The 22981-nt window shown below is 41.2% G+C and overlaps 1 protein-coding gene across 2 annotated transcripts; it reads right to left on the reverse strand.

Annotated features, from left to right (window-relative positions):
• Positions 1–5419: 5419 nt before the first annotated feature.
• LOC131460810 (ubiquinol-cytochrome-c reductase complex assembly factor 1) lies at positions 5420–22719 on the reverse strand. Of its 2 annotated transcripts, none has more exons than XM_058631609.1 (9): positions 22535–22719; positions 16856–16963; positions 14785–14892; positions 13824–13896; positions 10548–10605; positions 10284–10392; positions 6668–6745; positions 6443–6556; positions 5420–5935 (listed from the first exon to the last, which is right to left on the reverse strand). In XM_058631609.1, exons 3-9 carry the CDS (start codon positions 14818–14820, stop codon positions 5801–5803), a joined length of 603 nt encoding a protein of 200 aa, XP_058487592.1. In that variant the 5' UTR covers positions 14821–14892; positions 16856–16963; positions 22535–22719; the 3' UTR covers positions 5420–5800. The 2 variants fall into 2 exon arrangements, with proteins under 2 accessions (XP_058487592.1, XP_058487591.1); XM_058631608.1 differs by lacking the exon at positions 22535–22719 and adding an exon at positions 19519–19742.
• Between the last annotated feature and the right edge of the window lie 262 nt (positions 22720–22981).

Genomic DNA, 22981 nt, shown 5'->3' on the forward strand with positions numbered 1-22981 from the left:
GAATTCCAAATTTCTGACTTCAGTCCGACAATTCTGACTTTAATCTCAGAATTCCGACTTTCTGACTTTAATATCAGAATTCCGATTTTTTTCTCATAATTCTGACTTTAATTTAAAAATTATGACCTTTTTCCTCATAATTCCGATTTTTGGTAGCCTGTGACCTGTGACTCCCACTGTTTCCCTGACTCTGAGTTCATGTCTTGGAAGGCTCCTATTGGACTGTTGGACAGCTGTCAATCACAGAAAAAAATGGAGAAAAAAATCTAGCCTATGAAATTTTATATGACAAATCTACAAAATGTCATGTATGTAAACACAATGTACCAAAGAGCAGCAGTGAGGGACTCGTCACTGTGACAGCTGACGTCACAGTAAACAAACTTCCAGAGTTACAACACAGATACTGAGCGTTCGCCTGAAACCAGTGAGTCACAACTGTAGTTTTTGTAGTTTGAACTTTTGGTGAGTTAAAAACTCCTGATACTGTGAATGAGGTGAAAATAGAAAAGCAAGTGTGGGCAGGTTCATGCTGAAGCAGCAGCAGCAGCAGCGGCAACAGAAGTGGCAGCAGTGGCGGCAGCAGTAGCAGAAGTGGCAGCAGAAGTGGCAGCAGCAGTGGCAGCAGCAGCAGCAGAAGTGGCAGCAGCAGTAGCAGCAGTGGCGGCAGCAGTAGCAGAAGTGGCAGCAGAAGTGGCAGCAGCAGCAGCAGCAGAAGTGGCAGCAGAAGTGGCAGCAGCGGCAGCAGCTGGTTTTCAACTTCACATCCAGAAAAGAAACCTGTGAATCTCAGATCACGTATTGTTGACGCAGCACTTTTCCGAAATAAAGTGTGTACTTTTACTCATTGTGTACTTTTACTCCAGTAAATGTCACAGTAACTTTATAAAATAGTGACTTCACCTTCTACCAAAGTCGTTTTCTGTTCACATCGTTGTACTTTTACTCCAAAAGTATTTCTTTAAGGTACTTTAATATACGAGACTGGAAATATTCTAAGCAAACACAAATGTCCTTATTTTGTCATGCTGAGATTTAAATGAACAAAATGAAATGAAATCTGTGTTTCTTCAGACTGTGGCAGTGGATGTTGAGGTATTTGAGGACGTATTTAAAAATAAAAACCATGTTCAGACGTGTGTCTCTTACCCCGGACTCTACCAGCTGACAGCTTGTTTTCAAAGGCCCCGGGCAAATAAAAAACCACAGTCAAGCTTGATTTATGCTGCTTTTCATTACAGTGGCAGATGAAACTGAGGTCACCCTGAGGTCACCCTGAGGTCACCCCACACAGATCTCGGGGTTTGATCTTGTCCAGAGCCTCCCCTGTCACTATGACAAGTAAAATCCTAGCCATGATAAAAGAAAATCAATTAGTCCACTTTTAGACTGTTCGATAAATGACTTTTCTGTATGATTTCAACATTTCTATGGTGAAAATCGCTGAATTTATGTGCTTCCTGTTCAAATACACAGGAGAGCGGTGAGGTGAGGCAGCGCTGAGCTCTGTGTCGCACACACTGACTGACGCAGGCTCGAGCCCATTGCAACATACATGTTTGATCACACATGTACTGCACATGCTGACGTTCCACTGTCTCATTTATTTAATGAATGTGTGTGTGACCCGTTTATTCTTCCTGATCGGCCATAAATGCCCAGGGTGAGGCAGAAAGTACCGTGCCGCACTGGTAGGGGGCGGTGCTGAGCGTGTGTGGCACAGCTTCGGCAGTTTGAACAGGAAATGCGTACATTCGGCAAATTTTGACCATAGAAATGTGGAAATACATACAGAAAACTAGGAGATATTCTTGGAGAAGGATTTTCAATTTTGATAAAAAAAAGAAAAAGAAAAAAGAGATCAGCAAAAAAAAAAAAAAAACATTTAAGTATTAAATAAATCGAATTTGACCTTTTTGTTTTTCTGAACAGATTAAAGCATCATTAAAAACTTAACTATTTTGGGTTCATATATTTGCCTCTGCAGGCATGAACCTCACCCGCGTCACTGGTGTCATCATGTGGTCATGTGACCCGACGGGTTCATGCACGCGTCAGCTCGACGGTGAACGGAACACCGATAGACGACACAAGAACCGCGTCCACGGTGACGCCGGCTGAACACGCAACAGAATCAAAACAGCACCAAAGAATAACGTAACGCTCATTCACTCACTCACTCACTCACTCACACAGACAGACAGAAACTCACTCACTCACTTACTTAGACGGACAGAAACTCACTCATTCATTCACATTTATACACTCATTCGCTCCCTCACACACACTCACACACACATATTTACTCACTCACTCACTTACACAGACACTCAAAATAAAACTCTACATTTGTGTTTGTCCACACTAAAACACAAACCTGCAGATTTCAAAATAAATCATCAATTGTATGGAGGCGTGTCTTGGAATTACATGTGGGGGGTGGCAGCTCTCACCTGGGGGCCGTCCTCAGGGTTTGTTTATTTGTTTGTTTGTTTGTTTACGACACTCATCAGTGACAAGGTTTTGACCTTTTGTACGCATCCAAAGAACGTTCCAGAAAACCTGAATAGTGTCTTCAATCCTGACCTGAAAATAGTTTGCTCGTAGAATCCTGACCAAAAACAAAACAAATAAATGTTGTTTACATTAAGGGTTCTTAAAGTGGGGGTCACAGAATGCCAGTGGGTTCACAAAGGAATGTTCACTGAGCGGCTCTTCAAGTACAAGAAAATTACTTTCGTGGAAGTGAAAGTCACTTTTTTATAAAATGACTTCAGTTAAAGTCATTTTCTGAAGAAGGGAAGAGTCAGGATTGAGCCGTGGTGGATCAGTGGTACGGCCAGTTGTCTTTCAACTGGGAGGTTGTGGGTTCAATTCCTGGCTCTGCTCGTCACACACACCTGTCTATTTTGTGGTGTCGCCGTCTTTTCTTTGACTTTCGGCGATGAAATTAGTGACTCAGCCGTTTCTGCAGCATCATAGGCATGACTGACACTTTAGAGAAACGCTGAGTCACCGTCCCTTCCTGCCTGTGTCCAGTGTTTATGCAGAGCCGAAAGCTAACGGCCACAAGCGCTAGCTTTATACACGATCAATAAGAAGTGAATGAGAGTAAACACGAGAAGGTGTGAGTGTGTGTGTGTGAGTGCGAGTTGTGTCGCATGCACAGTAGAGTAACATCTTCTTTTGCAAACTGACAGATCAGGTTAAACCTGTCACCACTGACCCCCACCCCTGAACACACACACACACACACACACACACACACACACACACACACACAGGTGTCGTCCTGAGTTTGTTACACAAGTCGAGCAACTTTGATCCAAACAGGAAGTGAAGTTTTTTTTTTTAATGTTTCCACTGGAAAAAAAAGGGGAAACATTTGTAAAACATCATGAAAGTGATGAGAACTCACATCATTTGACCCTTCAGGTGAAAACAGGAAGTGTTTGGTTTGTTAGCGACAGAAAATTCTTTGTCAATGAAAAGTCGCAGCAACAAGTTAAAACTCTACGTTTGTGTTTGTCCACACTAAAAGACAAACCTGCAGTTTTCAAAATAAAACTCTACGTTTGTGTTTGTCCTCACTAAAAGACAAACCTGCAGTTTTCAAAGTAAAACTCTACGTTTGTGTTTGTCCACACTAAAACACAAACCTGCAGTTTTCAAAATTAAACTCTACGTTTGTGTTTGTCCTCACTAAAAGACAAACCTGCAGTTTTCAAAGTAAAACTCTACGTTTGTGTTTGTCCACACTAAAACACAAACCTGCAGTTTTCAAATTTAAACTCTACGTTTGTGTTTGTCCACACTAAAACACAAACCTGCAGTTTTCAAAATAAAACTTTACATCTGTGTTTGTCCACACTAAACCTGCATTTTTCCAAAATAAAACTCTGTTTGTGTTTGTCCACACTAAAACACAAACCTGCAGTTTTCAAAATAAAACTCTACGTTTGTGTTTGTCCACACTAAAACACAAACCTGCAGTTTTCAAAGTAAAACTCTACATCTGTGTTTGTCCACACTAAACCTGCAGTTTTCAAAATAAAACTCTACGTTTGTGTTTGTCCACACTAATATACAACTCTGTAGATTTCAGAATAAAATCTATGTTTGGGTTTGTCCACATTAAAACACAAACCTGCAGTTTTCAAAAATAAGTCTCAATTCTTGTTCATCCAAACTTTACATGGACAGAAACCTGGGTGATTGTGTGGAACAGGATGTGAATAACCGGCTTTCCCACTTAAACTCTGACCTCACTCATGTCTCAGCTGAGGACACATGTCCTCTAACCACAAACTCGGGTTAAATGGAGGGATCCTTTGGGAGGTTTATTTAAATTTCAACCTTTCATGTCAGTCCGTCCTTTGATGGACGAGGACAAAGCGTCTCTTGACAACAGTCCAGTCTCACATTCTGTGGTTTGAGCTGCAAACATTAGCGCCATCTCTGAATCAATGCACATCTGTGTGTCAAAGAGGTGGGCGGAGACTGAGGTGGGCGGATACTAACGCACCACAAATGACACTCACACTCTGTGCAGTTAGCATGGAGCTATGTAGCCAGCAGTTTAGCTTAGCATAACGCAAAATAAAAGTTTATATTTCAGTTCATTCAGCAGTTTTCACAATAAAAGCTTCCATTTCTGGTCATCCACACTAAAGCGCAACCCCACAGTTTTCAAAATAAAAGCCTTATTTTCTGTCCATCCACACTAAATAAGCAACCCAACAGTTTCCAAAATAAAAGCCTTCCTTTTAGTCTGTCTACACTATAACACATCACTGCAGTTTTCAAAATAAAAGTTTCATTTCTGATCATCTACACTCAAACACAACCCTAGTTAGCAGCTGCTACTGAACTCTGTGTGTTTTACAGTGGACTGTGGCGCCCTCTGCAGGTCATGTGCAGAAAAACTCGGAGCCTCAGCAGGGATGAGAAGAGTTGTGAGTCTCAGCATTTAAATAAAATAAGGGCATAATCCTAATCCTAACAAGGAGTGTATTAGTCAGCGAAATCAGCGTACTATCCCTTAAATGAGTTCAATGAATTCAAAGTCGAAATGTTTGGATTAAAATCAGTAAAATTCCGATTTAAAAATTCAGAAGCCTGATTTAAATCTTGGAAATTCTGATATCTCAGAATTCCTCAGTGTTCCGACTTTAATCTCCAAGTTCTGATTTAAAGACTCTTATATCTGACTTGGATTTCAGGACACAGAATTTAATCTCAGGATTCATTTGATTTTAGTCTCAGAATTCTTACTTAAAATGTCAGAATTCTGATTTTAATCTCAAAATTCCGATTTAAGATCCCAGGATTTTGACTTTAGTCTTGGAAAACACTTAACCTTTGTTTTCGGAACATCGTCAGAGCAGGTACTAAAAAAATAAATAAATCACAAAACAGATTTTTTTTAACACTTTATTAACTTTTTAAAAACAACAACAGAACAGCGTGTTGGTGACTTTTAAACTTCCTGTTCGGGTTTGAGTTCCTGGCGAAGAACGAGAGAAGTGGGAGGAGTGGAATCTTTGGACAAACTCTAAAGATCTGACGCGTTTCTCATGTTTTTTTCAGGTTTGTGGAATAAAGTCATAAATACAATAAAGACAGAGGAGGAAAATATTAACACAGGCTCTGAAAACTGACGATGGAAGGCGATCATGAAAATGTCTGTGTCCAGTTTACACTCGTGGAAAAACAAGAAGAAGCTCCGCCCACAGAAGAAAGAGGAGGAGGAGAGAAAGAAGAAAAATAGGCGACCGCGTCACACGTGTGTGTCTTTGTCTCACAGTCCTGTGTCGTTGTATGTGGGTTTGACTGCCTTCAGGATGCTCTGTGCGTTCTCTTCCACCAGAGGGCGCCACTTCACCTCCCCAGTCAGCAGCAGGTCCTCACCGTCCAGAGCGTCAATGAACTGCATCTGCACACAGAGACAAAGAGACACAGGGGGACAGTGACACAGGGACAAAGAGACACAAAGTCAAAATTCTAAGATTCAGAACAGAGAGGAATTCTGAGATTTAAAAGTTGAAATTTTGAGGTTTAAGTCGGGGTTTAAGACTTTAGGTCAGCTTTCCAAGATTTTAAGTCGTAATTTTGAGATTCAAAGTTGTAATTTTGAGATTAAAGTCAGACTTCTGAGATTAAAGTCAGTACACTGAGGAATTCTGAGATTCAAAGTCGGAATTTTGAGATTAAAATCAGTATTGTAGGAATTATATCAGGACACAAGAATTGTGAGATTTTAAATCAGACTTTTGACATTTGACAAATATTCACACGTGGCCGTTATCCACATCCTCAGGATTCTAATTGACTACTTCCTGCTCTACAAATACTTAAAAAAAAACACACAAAAAGCAGAAAATGTCAAGATTTTTTGACAGTTGCAATAAAGTTTTCTACAAACAACGTCACACACACACACCTGTTTGCGGACGTACTCCACCATGAGCTCCAGCTGTCGAGGGTCTTCACACTGATGACTGAACAGGTTCCTCCACAGAGCGGAAGCCAGAACTGTGTCATCACACAGGACTCCCTACACACACACACACACACACACACACACACACAGAGACAACATCATGAGTCTGTAACTGAAACACTTGCTCAAAGGAGCTAATAATAGAGAATTAATAATGTGTGTGACCTCATCATATCCAAACATGGCACCATAGAAAGTCTCAGTCATGGATTTCAAGGCTTCCTTTCTATGGACAGCACTGATCTACAGCAACAGAGAGAAACACACACAAACAGCAGTGATGAAAATTAACTCCATGTTTCACTAAAACACGCAGACATATATTTATGTATGTATGTATGTATGTATGTATGTATGTATGTATATATATATATATATATATATATATATATATATATATATATATATATATATATATATAAAATACATAAATATATGTCCTGTATATGTATATATGTGACCATTTCCTAATTGAATATACAAGAAAATTGGAGTTCACCAGCGACACTGGTTAAATGTTTCCCGAGCTCTATGTGGATTTGACTGGATTATACAATGGTGGATTCAAAAAATAAACAAATAAATAAATAAATAAATAAAATAGACATAATAAAAGAAAAAGATTATAGTCAGAATTTCCAGGATTAAAATTCAGAATTAAAACTTTAAATTGGCATTTTGAGATTCAAGTCAGAATACTGAGGAATTCTGAAATTAAAGACATAATGCAGAAGAATTTTGGGACTAAAGTCAGTGTTACGGCCTCTGTCGTTTTGGGTTTGCAGTTGTGTGTTGTCCCCAGGATGCAACCATGTGCGAGTGCCCGTCTCCGATTCGTTCCCTGCCTGGAAGCTCGGAGGTCCCGGATTGGTGCGGCGTCTGTTCTCCACTGCCAACCAGAGGAGGCCAATTGCCGTAATGCCGTGACTTCCTTTATTTAACCGACAGTCATCGGAGCGACATCGGAATTTTGGGACTAAAGCCAGAATCCTGAGACTTCAAGTTGGAATTTGGAGATTAAAGTCAGAATATCGAGGAATTCTGATTCTGAGACAGAATTTCAAGATTAAAATAAGAACACTAGTGAGATCAGTAGTCAGTAAGTCAGAATTTCCTAGGTTAAAATTCAGAATCCTGAGATTAAATTATGAATCCTTAAATTTAAATGAGATTCCCGAGATTTAAGTCAGACTTCTGTTGTTCAAAATTGGAATTTTGAGATTAGAGTCCGGAGATTTAAGTCAGACTTCTGAGATTTTAAGTCAGATTTGAGACTTTAAATCAGAATTTTTTTTAATTTGAATTATGGAAATATAAGTTACTCGACACCTCCGCAGAAACGGCTCCGTGTTTACCTACAGTGTTTTTGTTTGTATTAATCTACATTAACAGTCCAATCCCTCTGAGTGTGTGTGTGTTTTTAGTTCATGTCATAAAATTAAAAATAATCCATTAAAAATGATTGTGATCCAATCACAGACGAGGTTCACCGGCAGCTTCTAAAACCCGTGATTCCTGGCGGGCAGAAGAACTCACTCATTTAACTTTTTTTTTTTTTTTGACAATTCTACTACAGCCATAAAGTCTAAATAAATCCATGCGGGCTGAATATCATGATGCTCATGAGAGGGTGAATTAAGAAGAGAGCTTCACACTCGCATTCTGGGTTGGGTCAAACTCAGTATGAATTCACCAGCTCATAAAAGCAAGTTTACACACACACGCTGACCACAGGTCACATGTGCAGCTGTGAAAACACAACACACACACCTTCCCCCCCGAGCTCCGCCCAACACACACACACACGCACACACCGAGTGTGACCTCACAAACTGGAGTGTAATTTCTCATCTCTGACCCGTTTCTGTCACACGAGGCAAAATGAGCTTAAATACACGAGACGACATGAAACCTGGTGAACTGTGGTTCCTACAACACACACACACACACACAGTTCTCACTGAGGACACTCAGACATAAGTCACTCTCTAACCCTTAACCATCAAAAATAATAGCCGACCCCTAACCTAATCAAACATGTGACCAATCAGTCACAAAATTCACATATCTGTACTTTAATTATTAATATTTTACGACATTTCCTCAAACGCTCTCTGTTCCCCGTTACTACCAAATAAAATCAGAGGAAGAAGAGTTGGTATTATGGTCTGTATTTACAAAGAGCTTTTCTAGTCTTGATGATGAGCTGCTTTACACTACAGTTTTCACCCATTCACACAGCTTTCATAACTCATTCACACACTGCAACATGGGCTTAAGTGTCTTTGCTCAACATGAAGACTGACTGACTGTACCGCTGAGCCACCGTGGCTCAATCCTAACTCCTCACTTTTTCTTCTAAAACTTAAGTACATTTTAAGTACTTAAGTTAAGTAAAGGTCACAAACTAAGACTTTTACTTAAGTCTTATTATAAAATATAATATATACATACTTGGACTTTTACTCTAAAAAGTATCTCTTTAAGGTACGACTGATCTAGAGTTGTGAGTGAGTGAGTGAGTGAATGAATGAATGAATGAATGAATGAATGAATGAAACATACTTTGCTTGTGTTTGCTTTGAGAGCAGTGCAGGAAGCTCCTGGTATTTTGGATGGAAACGCAGCGTTTGACGAGTGAGAAGTAAAAATTCAGAGGAGCAGCTCTGGAAAAACAACCACACAAACGGAGCATGTGCGTTGATGTAAACAGACGTTAATTAATTTTTTTCTGGTCTATCAGATTTTAAAAAGTCCAACACAAAAGTACATTGAACCCGTGTGAACTCTTGAGCTCCAGCACAAAGCCAGCGTCGAGAAGTTTGGCCCAAACGCCAAGATTTAAGTCGGTGCTGTCAATGAGCGACACTTCCTGGAGCTGCTCCACTGACAGAGAATAGAGGAACGACTCTGTGGACGCGGCGGCCGCAGCCAGGCCGACTCTCCGGGGAGCTGGCTACGCTCGCCGCTCCACTTCTGCTGCCGCAATTATGCTGATGTCAAAGCTAAGTAAACAAAGCCCGCGGCCCACGTAGCATGCAACGGCACGAATAAAACTTAACGCGCTGTTGCATCATGTTCCCGAAATAATGAATATTTATTCAACAGAAGGACATTCAGCTGTTTTCAGGCACACAGCCACTTTCTTGAGGATTTGTTGTTATTGTTTGTGAAGCTCAGGAGAAAACTTGGCAGCAGCTAACAAGATGTTTTACACCATGTAGAAACATCTTACTACTACTATTATTTTTAGTAGTATTATTATTAATATTATTATTAATAATAATACAAGAACACAGACCTCATCCATGTGCAACTGGTTGTTCAACATTTCATTAACATCTGTCCTTTTCTCAATGCTAGATGCTGTTAGCGGGACTCAGGTGTAAGTGACATGGGCATGTGCACATAAGTGGGAACTTGTGACTTGGGCACTGGTGTGCGTGACTAAAGTTCGTGAACACGACCTGGGAACGTGACGTTAACTTTGGAAATTGTACGTGATTTAAATACTAGCGTACGGGACTAGGCTACTGGCATTCATGTACGTGTACATGATTTAAATACTAGCGCACGCCTTGTGTGTAACTGTACTATTACATGACGCAGTTACGTGGTGTCGTTACAGGCGTATGACTTGTGTACATGACTTTGTCACACGTGCGTAACCTGGCTACATGTATGTGACTCTTGTACTAGTTTGTGACCCAGGAGACGACTGGTGTCACATGATGTTCAGCTTGTAGAGACACCAGGTGTGTCCGCTGTGAGGAAAACTCACCCCCATGATTTTGATCCTCTGCTCCACGTCCTCCCACATCGAGTGTACGATGTAGCGACACATGTACTTCCCCGCTCTGCCTTCCTGACGCATCCGCACCAGACACATCCTAGCAAACCGAAAACGTCACAGGTGAGGAGACGGTGGGTACTGGGGTTGTTCCCCCCAGCACCAGCACTTTTTCATCCAGGAGTCTGGACAGTGAGTGAGTGTGTGTGTGTGCGTGTGTGTGTGTGTGTGCGTTTATTGATGTGTGAAACTCACCAAACATGCAAATGTGCGATCAAGAACCAGGAGTTGAGCGTGTCGGGGAGGGCGCATTCTGAAAACACAAAACATTCACATGTGTAATGACTGTACGGTGCAGTGTTCCACACTGAGCAGTCTTAAAAAAGGGAAATCATACATGTTTGAAACTGTTCAAGGTTCAAATCCTGGTAACAGTAAATATAGAGTTCTGATGGGAACGTGTGGTAAAGCTAAACAAGGAGAAAATAAAATACAACAAACTTTTATGACTGATCAACTGAACACTGAGCGTGCAGCCGCCCGACGTATGCATCATCACGTCCAATAAACAAGTTCAACGTCACACGGTGTGTGTGTGAGTGTGTGTGTGTGTGTGTGTGTGTGTGTGTGTGTGTGTGTGTGTGTGTGTGTGTGTGTGTGTGTGCGTGTGTGCGTGAGAGGATTAAAAGCTGACATGTGGAAAGACCGTTCCATTCTTGGCACCCTTTCCTTGGGGGACAAGAGTAAAATGGTACGGTCCCGACAGTCAGCTGATTGGGCGGCGAACGTTTAACTGAGGACGATCTGGCCAGAGTGTGACTCCGCCTTTCACCAGCTGAGATTGGTGTAGAAGGATTTGTGTCTGAAAAGTGCTGTTAAATTTGTTTTAATGTGAATTTTTCTTCTCATTCCCATGTTTGTTCCTAATTAAACTGGAACTGCTTGAAGGACACATGCACAAGAGGAGGAAGAGGAGTAGTAGGACGAAGGAGGAGGAGGAGAAATGTAGAAGATGTAGCGGCAGTTTTGAAACGCAGCATAATTCAACACAATCCAAGTGTGTGTGTGTGTGTGTGTGTGTGTAATATCTTTGTGTGTGTGAGTGTGAGTGCCAGGTAGTAAAGCGTCAAATAAATTTGTCAGCCGGGTGGTGACAGTGTCCCTGGACACTCGTTAACTCCACTTGGACCAGGACAAAAACCAACGCCTTAATGGTGTGTGTGTGTTTTCCAGTCTTTTTTCTTTGACTACATCCACGCATCTACACTTTCATGATCATCACCTCACCACACTCACACCTGTCGTCTTACACCACTCTCACCTCTGTTCCCCGCAGTGACTCGCTGGTTTGCCCTCATTAGTCGTGACTTCAGTCCCAGTTTGTTTCTCTACCGACAATGTAGCGTGAAAAGTGTGATGTTTTCTTTAGAGGCATTTATTTTTTTTGTAAAGAGTTTAAAGCAGGTTTTTACAATTCCTGCAACAACTTGGAATAATCTTGACATGACGTTTTCATTATGGTCTACGGAGCCCTGGAGCTGACATGGACGGAAATATGAGTTTATAAGTCACACGCGCACGCTTTACTAAGTCCGCACGCGAGATAATAAGTCTCACGCTTTACTAAGTCGCACACACGAGATAATAAGTCTCACGCTTTACTAAGTCGCACACACGAGATAATAAGTATCACGCTTTACTAAGTCGCACACACGAGATAATAAGTCTCACACTTTACTAAGTTGCACATGGAAGATAATAAGTCTCACGCTTTACTAAGTCGCACACGCAAGATAATAAGTCTCACACTTTACTAAGTCGCACGCACGAGATAAGTCTCACACTTTACTAAGTCGCACATGCAAGATAATAAGTCTCACCCTTTACTAAGTCGCACGCACAACTAATAAGTCTTACCCTTTACTAAGTCGCACGAGATAATAAGTCTCACCCTTTACTAAGTCGCACGCAAGAGATAAGTCTCACACTTTACTAAGTCGCACATGCAAGATAATAAGTCTCACGCTTTACTAAGTCGCACACGCAAGATAATAAGTCTCACAATTTACTAAGTCGCACATGCAAGATATTAAGTTGCATGCTTTACTAAGTCGCACGCACAAGATAATGAGTTGCACACTTTACTATGTCGCACGCACAAGATAATAAGTCTCACCCTTTACTAAGTCGCACGCACGAGATAATAAGTCTCACCCTTTACTAAGTCGCACGCAAGAGATAAGTCTCACACTTTACTAAGTCGCACATGCAAGATAATAAGTCTCACAATTTACTAAGTCGCACATGCAAGATAATGACTTGCACACTTTACTAAGTCGCACGCACAAGATAATAAGTCTCACGCTTTACTAAGTCGAATGCTTTACTAAGTCGCACACACGAGATAATAAGTCGCACACACGAGATAATAAGTCGCACGCTTTACTAAGTCGCACACACGAGATAATAAGTCGCACACTTTACGAAGTCGCACGCACAAGATAAGTCGCACACACGAGATAATGAGTCGCGCGCTTTACTAAGTCGCACGCACGAGATAAGTCGCAGACTTTACTAAGTCGCACGCACAAAATCATAAGTTGCACGCTTTACTAAGTCGCACGCACGAGATAATAAGTTGCACGCTTTACTAAGTCGCATGCACAAGATAATAAGTCGCACGCAAAAAGAGATAATGAGTCGCACGCTTTACTAAGTTGCCCACACAAGATAATAAGTTGCACGCACAAGATAATAAGTTGCACGCACGAGATAATAAGTCGCACGCACGATATAGGTTGCACGCTTTACTAAGTTGCCCATTTCCGCTAACACAGGATGTTTACAGTTGCTATGACAACAAGTGAACGCTGCCGGTAGCATATTAGGTCAACAGCCTGATCAATAAACACCCCTAAAATGACAATTTAGCACAAGTAAATAAAATCAACACTAAACATCAACAGCCATTACCCTAAGGACCTTAACAATTGTGTTGTCACAAGTTGTGATATAATATTTAGGAAAATACATGCTTAGATACTTTCGGAGTTACACTAGCTTAAATGATGGTTGTTGCCACTATAAGGGCACATGCTTTATAAAGCGCGCATGAGAGGCGTGCATGCTCTTTAAAAAAAAAAAATGACATCTATGTCACCTCCAGGGCGTTCACCGGTATCTATCGACTTTTTGGTAGCTAGTATTAATGATAATAATGAGATTTTAGCCCGCTCAGTTCACAGTTTGTGGATTTAGTTATAAGAGAAACAAACCATTTAGCTTTGGTCATCACGTTTTAGTCATCTGATATGTTTTAGTTTTAGACAGTTTACAGTAAATTCAGTGTTGCTTCATGTTGGATGTGTTTTTGTCCTTTTGAGTTTGTCTTCTGAAACTTAGCGACGTGAAATTCGACCACATGGCGATGCCTGTTATTTTGTGTTTTTGTTGTTTAGCCTGTCCTGCCAGAGGCAAACGTTTTAACTGAGTTGTGAACAAACGGAAGTCCACGTCTGCTGCTCCACTTACTCTCAAAGAAGTCGTTGTAGTTGATTCTCTCCACACAGCACGTGTACATGCGCAAACCGGCGATCTTGATTTTCTGTGAAAGCAACAAAAAACAAAAAAAATCTGTTAAAACATGTTTCACGGACACTGTGAAGTTAGTTATCAACCAGTTTATCATTTGTACGCCAACATTTCCACGGTTCACATTACATATATACTGAAGAGTAGGGGTGGGGAAAAACATTGCAATTCAGACGTGGAGGATGATTTTAATCCGATGATTTAAATGTTAAGCAATGTTAAACAGACAGTACAAAAAGGTCAACAACAAGTAGGCTAATGTCACAATGTCCAAACCAGAGCAATGAGCGAATGAATGAGAGCCACACACGTGCTAAGGATGCTGAGCTGTTAAACAGGAAATGGCTCCTAGCACGAATTTGTGGTGTAGTGCCCCCGAAGGTGAAAACCAATCGAATTTCCCGAGACTTGGTGGAAAGATGTTGTAAACCAAGATGAACGAAAAAGTCGACTGTAACTGTGGCCTCAACTCAACAGGAAGTCGGCCATTTGGAATTTTGGCGTCCACTTTGCCGACTACTACTACTTTACACTACGTAAATGAGCAAAATCGTCCAAGCACGTTTGTTGTATGGTCATAAAAAAATGCGCCAAATTGTACTTGACACATCAAAGGTGAAATGTTGTCGAAAGGGTTTGCGGATTCAAAACGGTGAGGCCACGGCAACCCCTCGACCAATCGCCACGAAACAGGAAATGCTCTTTGACTTTGGCATATGTTGAGTTCCACCGAATTTCCCCAAACTTGGTGGATAGATGTTATAGACCAAGGCGAACAAAAAAGTCGGCCATTTGGAATTTTGGCGTCCACTTTGCCGATTTGCACCCTACCGGATTCTAAAGTGAGGTCACAGCCCTCTCATGACTGTGTGCAGCCCTAGTTATAATTATTATTACTCACCCATTTGTTGTACTTGAGTGGTCCTGTGAAGCCCATGGCCTCGATGAGCTTCGTGAAGGCCCCGACCTCTTCCTCAGTGTGCTGAGAAGAATCCTTCACATTACGGAACTGCAGACAAACACAGAACAGGTCGTTTAGAATCAGAAACCTTTAATAGACAGGTAACAGAAGGTAATTTTCACTGAGAGCGTGTCACTCTCTACCTATATCTATTGTATGATTCAATTAAAAGAGAAACTAATAGAATAGCAGAACTTTACTACATTTATAGTCAATTTCATTGTTTCCAACACACAAAAATAAATAAAACAGCCATTATGTGAGCTGTGTTTTAAGAGCGTGTAACACAGATCATAAACAGTACTTTATCGTTATTGACCATGAGAAGAAGGAAATTATTGGTATCGGTTGAAGTATTTCATATCGTGCATCACCACATACTATTATTAAGACGTATTGCCGAGCCTTACAGAAATATTGATTTGACCACAAGCTAAATAAAACCCTCCATTTTAAGTCAAAGGTCAAGAAGATGAAAGATGAAGTGTTTATGTAAAAGAGAGTGAAATAACAAAAGACTGAGTGAGTGAAAAGCAGACTTAATATTCTCTGTGTATATACAGGACTGTACTGGCTCACACAGCTGGGGAACATGGCCTTTACTGGGTGAGAGCAGCTGTTCATATAGTGACCTATTCTACGCTGACAGTTTCATTACAGCTGTGACCTCAGTTCCCCTTCAACAGATATTAAAAGAAAAAAAATTTTTTTTAATAAACTTTTTATTAAATAACGTTTGAAAAACCTTTATAAACTGAATACCAAAGAACAAGATTAACTATGCAAATTATTAACAATATAAATAGCCATAAATAGCCAAAGCTATAACACTTCTGTTTTCTTTGTAACAAAATACTGTTGAAAAACAAACAGAACTAAACTCCACTGTGGAGATGATTCGAGCATGTTGAAAATTCTTCTTCAATCAAGTTCTCTTACATTTACAAAGTAAATTAAATGGCTACTGTTTCACACTGAGGTAACTGAGGCTTACTGCCTGTGCTGCAAACCACAAATCAAGTAAGTAAACATTAAACAAATAAACAACTTCTTTCTCTTAAGGAAACCAAACTCGTTGTGGAGTTGATTTAAGGGAGTTGAAAATTCTTCTTCAGAAGAGGCCTGCTCTCTGTGCTGTGACAATGTCACCTGCAGTGACCAGCTTGTGTAAGGGCAGCTGTAGCATCACCTGTTTCTCCTTCAACACAGCTGCATCTGTTGTGCTGCGGTGGAAAAACGTGACAACTTTCCTCACTTTGCCGAGGAGTCGGGACATCTGGTGAACGCCCATCGCTCTCTGCGCAGCCAGATTAACAGTGTCAGCAAAGCATCGTATATGCGGTGAAAATCTGGCCGCTTCGACAGCATTGGCAATGTTTCTGCCGTTATCTGTTGTCACCTAAAGCACTTACGGCAAATTGTGTGGGTCTTGTCGACTACACAATTGCCGTCCTTTATCTCCACCATGTAGCCGAAATGTTGCCATACTGCTGACTTAAATGAAGAGGGAGGATCCGCTATTTCTGGGTTGGTTGCCATGTTTCCTCACGTTCTTCTTCAACTAGCTCAACTTTTGCAGGCAGGCGTCACATGACTCATTCGATTCTGCCTTATGTGTTGCGATTTCGGTTTCATATTGCATATTGTTACAGCCCTATATATTAAATTATACTATATTATATTATATTATATTATATTCTACCTCACTGGCAGCTGTGCCTCAGCCACACACTGTGTTTAACATGATATCAAGTAGTGGGCCGCATGTTTGACGCCAGTGTGATGCGTCTGATTTCAGGCCTTAAATCTGTTTTTCCTGCCCGGTTACCAGTGATGACAGAAGTCTTTATGTCAATACCTCAAACAACCACACTTCTAAAAATCTTAACTATCACTTTAATATAACAAAAGTCAGCTTTTATAGCACTCCATCAAGCTTCATCGCTGCTTTTATGTTGAAAACTGCCCAGTTAGTGAAGTGGGTTTCTCTGTGACGATGATGTCACGTTACCTGTGTGCTGATGTGGTACGATCGACATGGAGGTAAACGCTGTGATGAGAATCTGGCCTGCTGGCAGGCGAATAAAGCTCTGGTCAGACAGACGTCACGATGGATCAGCTGGATGGAGATTAAGAGAGGAGGGAGAAAAAAGCAGATGAGTGTGAGATTACAAACCAATCAGGAGACAGCACTTTAAAGGAGACATATTATACCCCATTTCCCCAAGTTAAAATAGTTCCCTGGTGTCCTAATGAACATGTCTGTGACATGCTTTGGTCAAAATACCATAAGGATGAAGCACCATAGCAGTTCAATAACCTTGCTAAACCCGCCCCTTTCAGAACGCTCGTTTTTGTGCCTGGTCCCTTTATATGCAAATGAGACACAGGCAAACACACACCCACTTCTTCCAGGGGGTTTCTGATTTCTAGCTCAGCTCCTGTTCCCTCCACTCCATTCCTCTCCCCCTCCCTCCACTAGTTCTCTGACAATATCAACATGGCAGCGTGCGCGGAAAACAGCGAGAGTGCCGTCACAGGAAGAGACGTCTGACACAAGGATCAAGCCGAACACTGCTGAACTGTAAATCAGTTAAAACCACTTAGGGACAGCTGCATAAACTGCCGCTGTATGTGACTGTATCAGACTGAGTCTGTTCTCCGGTCATGGAGGACGTACTGAACAAATATTTTTAATTAGGACGTGTCAGAATGGTCAGTTATGAGCTCTATTTGACCTTTTGTGTGTGTTTGTTAGCGGTGAAATACGGTCACTGACTAAATACGGCGACCGCTGGCCGCAGTCTGATGCGAAGTGGTGCGAACACATGAACACACGTTTGCTGACTTTATCCGGCACATTAGCACATATATAAAATCCTCTGAGGCTGGAAGTTTGTGTAAAACACTGTGCTCCACTGTGCAGCCACCAAGAGCACACTTGTCCCTCTGCGTTGACATAATACCGCTCTTCCTCCCTCGCCTGCACTCTCGCATTTTATAGGGACAAGGTGGAGCTAAGGTGGAGCTCTCCAAGTAAACTTACTGGTGGGGCGGTAACATTCGCGGTGAAATGGGCATGCTGTCGTCATAATGCGCAGGGAATTCAACATTGCGTGTTTTATCGCCTATACTTACACTAAGGGGGACCACGAAAAAAGGACTGAGTATTCTTTTTCAACACTTTGGCGACTGGTAGGGCCTCCAGAGTCCCAAATATAAGTATTAAAATGATTAAAAAGTTGATTTTGCATAATATGTCCCCTTTAAATTCCCTGATACAAATCACGAAAAAATAATCAGTCACTCATGTTTCAGAGAACCGGGAATAACGCCCTGGACCTCCTTGACTTTCTGGCAAGAAAAAGTAAAAAGTTACGACTACGGTCACTCGTGTCTCCACAGACACAAGAACAAAAGGGCTGTTGACCTTGACACCACAGGAAAACAAAGAGTGAGCAGTGAGACGGGCACACTGCACACTCCCTACCTGGTCTACACGCTGGGATACAAGTTAGACGGACCAAGGCTCTTATGGTCGCCGTGTTGTCAGCCAGTCCGACTAAGCGTATACATGCAGCGAGTAATCGGACTATGAATCATATTAAACAGATATGTTAGTCCGACTAAGACTAGCTTGATATCAGCCAGACTAAAGCGTTTAGGTGACATTAAGAAGACAGAATTATTGTCTTAGTCCGACTAAAATCTGACTTCTAATGTGCATGTAAACACACTGAATGTAGCTACGCTGTTGATGCACGACCAAATACCACGCAGAGGTCGTTATCGGCCAGTGTTCTCCCCTGTGAACTCAGAATTGATGTCACTCCCAGCTCCGACCTTTGTGTTTCGATGTAAATGGAACACAGCAACAGTTTCCGAGTTGGAAAATGAAACCGATTTCTTTATGGACTTTGGTGAGTGGTTTATAAACATCTGTATCCAGTCTTATATTCATCCTGACAGTAAGAAAGGTCAGTGAACACATTCGTAAGATTCTGTAGATTTAGGGCAGGTGTGTCAAACTCAAATGACCTGGGGGACAATGAGCATCTAATCTAGAGACGAAAAAGTGGGGAAAAAAACTGTTCAGTACCAGGAGCACGTAAAAGTGCTTGTTTTGATTTGGAATGATGAATACTTCCAGTCTTACAGACATCCTGGCAGTAATAAAATTCAGGGAGCACGTTCTTAAGATTTGTAGATTTATCCAGGTGTGGGTTTTATTAGATTTAGGGGCCTAAATGTGTTTTTCCTGCCATGTTTCCAGTGATGACAGGAGCCTGGCAGCATGAAGTCAGCACTTTCTGTCAATAAAACAATTCTGTCTAACAGGGAGATAAAGACGTGAAACATGTTCTTAAAGATATTGTCGACTTAAACGCACAAAGACTTTCATTCCAACAGGGAAGTGAAGTTTGTAAACTCACTCACTCACTCACTCACTCTCCCACACCAAAGTCCATAGAGAAAATCAGTGATTTTAACACCACAGCACACAGGAGTTGTTGATCCACTGCCGCCTCCATCACTAAGTTTAAATGTCTTAATTTGTGATTTCGGTGTTTCACTCAGATTTACCTCAGTGACATAAACTCATCTCCGCCTAAACTCACGCCACACAACACAAGTTATACCCAAATTAGCACCTAAGCTAACGTTAGCCGGTACCTGTCGCGGGTACGCGGCCCCGCTGACGAGCCTCCTGACGGCGGCGGCGGACAGCAGCGGCCGCCGGTACATGACTCCGCGCTGGTCCGGAACTCAGAGACGAGGAGCAGGCTGCCTCCGCTCTGCGGCCCCGACACTTCGCAATAAATGTTCGGCTTAGGTAACAGCGGTGCTCCTCCACCTCCTCCCCCTCAGCAATGTCAGCGGAATCTGTCCGGCACTCAGTCCTGTCCCGCCAGATAACAGGCAGCAGCGAAGAAACGTTCCGCATGTGGAGAAAGTGTGTTTTTTTCCCCCCCGTACTGTATTTATATAGATATAATATAAAAATAAATACATCAATAAATACTTTTTTTAAACTGAAAAATATTTGTTTATAACTATGTACATATTCTCTTCTTGACTTAATTTAACTAATTTAATTATGTTTATTTTACTTTTACTCATTTACTGAAATGATTAAATGAAACCAAGTGTAAGCTATTCACTACATTAGTTTTTCTCTTTAAAAAGGACAAACGTAATCCACTTTTTAGGAAAATGTTGTTTGTTTTTGTTTATTAATGTGTGTAACACTGTCCGGTGCAAATGCCTCTTACTTACACACACACACACATTATTCACATAAATGTAACCTGACTCCCTGAGTCCTCATATGTTGCACATAATAGAACATCACACATCACACACAGATGAATGGATGAATGAATGGTGCAGATATGAAGTCATGGTTCCTGTTTTTGTGTTATAATGAATTTATGTCTTATATTTGGCCGGTGTTACACAGAATCAGTCACTGATGATAAATAAAACAAAGAAACACACATTCTGTGTGTGTGTGCGTGTGTGAGGTGAGTTATGAGACGGACACGTCAGGTCTCACCACAGCTACTTCCTCACCAGCCAGTATGGTACTGAACTCCCTGTAGTCAGTAACACACACACACACACACACAACCTCGTAAAAACAGACCCGAAAAAAATCTTGTAAAAACAGACCCGAAAAAAATCTCTTAAAAATAAACCCGAAAAAAAGTCTCGTAAAAACAGACCCGAAAAAAATCTGGTAAATTCAGACCCAAAAAAAATCTCGTAAAAACAGACCCTAAAAAATCTCAGAAAATCAGACCCAAAAAAAATCTCAGAAAAACAGACCCGAAGAAAAGTCTTGTAAAAACTGACCCGAAAAAAAGTCTTGTAAAAACAGACCTGAAAAAATCTCAGAAAAACAGACCTGGGAAAAAAATTCTGGTAAAAACACCCGAAAAAAATCTCTTAAAAAATAAACCCGAAAAAAAGTCTCGGAAAAACTGACCTGAAAAAAAATCTCGTAAAAACAGACCCATAAAAAATCTCAGAAAATCGGACCCAAAAAAAATCTCAGAAAAACAGACCCGAAGAAAAGTCTTGTAAAAACAGAACCGAAAAAAAATTCTCGTAAAAACAGACCCAAAAAATGTCATGAACTCTGTCGTTGTCCACACCGTCGACCTGTATGTTCTCAATTATTCTACATCTGATCACCTGTGTGTGTGTGTGTGTGCGCGCGTGTGTGTGTGTTTTAATGAAGAGTGATAAACGGCGGGGGCTCAGAGGAAGTGTTGGATTCCTGCTCGGCTCCTGTTCCTGTGAGAAACCTCGCTAAGAAAGCAGACGTAAATAATGGCTGCCACTGCTCACAATACTGTGTGTGTGTGTGTGTGTGTGTGTGGAGGGAATTCAATTTGAACAATTTCAACCCACAGGAGAGAAAAAGTGCAAAGAAAACAAGACAAGAATGTATATTTACACACACACACACACACACATTCTCTCATTGACATAATGCATTCTCTACTCCTTACCTTAACCCTTAACTTAACCTAACTCCCTTAAACCAAAGAGTGACAGAAGGTGAGGACCAGACAAAATGTCTGAAAAATAAAGACACCCATACGAGAACACACACACACACATTATCATATTTCCGTCCATTTTAAGACACTCCATCTTAACCATAACCAGTTAATGTCTAACCCTAACCTAACCACAATTAAAATCTTGGTCCTACTTGACGTTCTGCCTCATTAGGACCCGATTTGGTCTCCAAGAGGACTCCTGGTCCTGAAAAGGTCAGTGTTTATAACAGAAAAATGTCCTAAAGAGTCAACAAATACAAGAACACACACAACCTGTATGTAACTATAGTCTTTTTTCCATTTCATGTTTGTCCGCTTTTCTTTTTGGTATTTTTTTTATAAACAAATTAGTTTGTACTAGTTTGATAATAACTCCTCCTCAGTGGGTGTGCGTGTGATATGTTATTTCATTTTCTGTATTGTTTGTCTTTTTGAACCACTTTAATTCCCACGTTTGTGTACAATAAAGATAATCATCACTGTGGAAAATAGAATTGTGAAAGTATTTGGCGTCACTGAAATAACATCTGTTTGTTAGTATACATGTATTACTGCAACTTTATTCTCTCTGCGGTGTTCACATTTTTTTTTTTTTTTTACATGTCATTTAACAGACGCGACTTACAATGGAATTGAGTACAATCAGCCAGGGGTGGAGTCAAACTTGCGACCATTGCGACCATGATGTCTTTCACACACAGGGTACCGGTCTTAACCACTGAGCCATTCCACCCCCAGTGTTTAGCGTGGGAGGGATCATGAGCTGTGACTGTGGTGAAACGCTGGAGGAATCTTAAACCAAACTCTGTCCCTGTATCTTCACAGTTTGTTCCCACAGCATCACCTGCTACACAACTGTGAGCAACAAGCAGCAGCAGCAGCAGCAGCAGCAGCACAGAAGTCCAGGATCACTGCTGCCAAACCATGATGCAACACGTTTAAAACCACAATAAAACATCACCTTCCAGAGAAACTTTCCAGAAATTTGAATTAATCACCTTCAAACCAAGTCGTAACAGACGCCAAATAAAACCCACTGTGGCTTTACGTCAGCAGTCCATGAGGGCACCGCCCACATCCAACTTACAAACACTGACTGACTGACTTATACACAATACCTGAGTATCCTGAGAGTCCCTTCCGTTTGTAAATATGTGAATGAATCCCTCTGCCTGTCTGTTAATCTGTCCAACAGTTGTTGACAAGCTTCAAACCTGGCAGATGACTTTCTAACAGCACTTTTCCATGATGCAGTTCTAGCACGACTCAGCTCGGCACGTTTTTTTTTGGCTTGTATTTTTTGATGAGGTTCCAAGGGAGCTGAGCTGATACTAAAGTGTGACGTCAACAGACTGCCGGCCACTGACTGGTCAGAGTGTCGTCACTGAAGAGTCATGAGCGCGATGACACAAGAATCAAAGCCAACAATGTCCAACTGTAGATCAAAGCTAAACAGACTTCCTGAAAACATGCGTTCATCTGCAACATTTAATAAAGCAAACTTCTAAAATGTCAATATTTAACAGACACAACGATATATTTAGCGACATCACGACCCGTTCAGT

The sequence above is a fragment of the Solea solea genome, chromosome 6 (assembly GCF_958295425.1).
Source record: "Solea solea chromosome 6, fSolSol10.1, whole genome shotgun sequence".
NCBI lineage: Eukaryota > Metazoa > Chordata > Actinopteri > Pleuronectiformes > Soleidae > Solea > Solea solea.

What these genes read in the sequence shown, in the direction of transcription:
- LOC131460810 (XM_058631608.1), bottom strand. Translation starts at nt 19,590, where the DNA reads ATGTACCGGCGGCCGCTGCTGTCCGCCGCCGCCGTCAGGAGGCTCGTC. An exon ending in GGGCCGCGTACCCGCGACAG is followed by an intron (nt 16,964 to 19,518) that starts GTACCGGCTAAC and finishes ATCTCCATCCAG; the next exon opens with CTGATCCATCGTGACGTCTG. An exon ending in AGAGGATCAAAATCATGGGG is followed by an intron (nt 6,746 to 10,283) that starts GTGAGTTTTCCT and finishes CTGTTGCTGTAG; the next exon opens with ATCAGTGCTGTCCATAGAAA.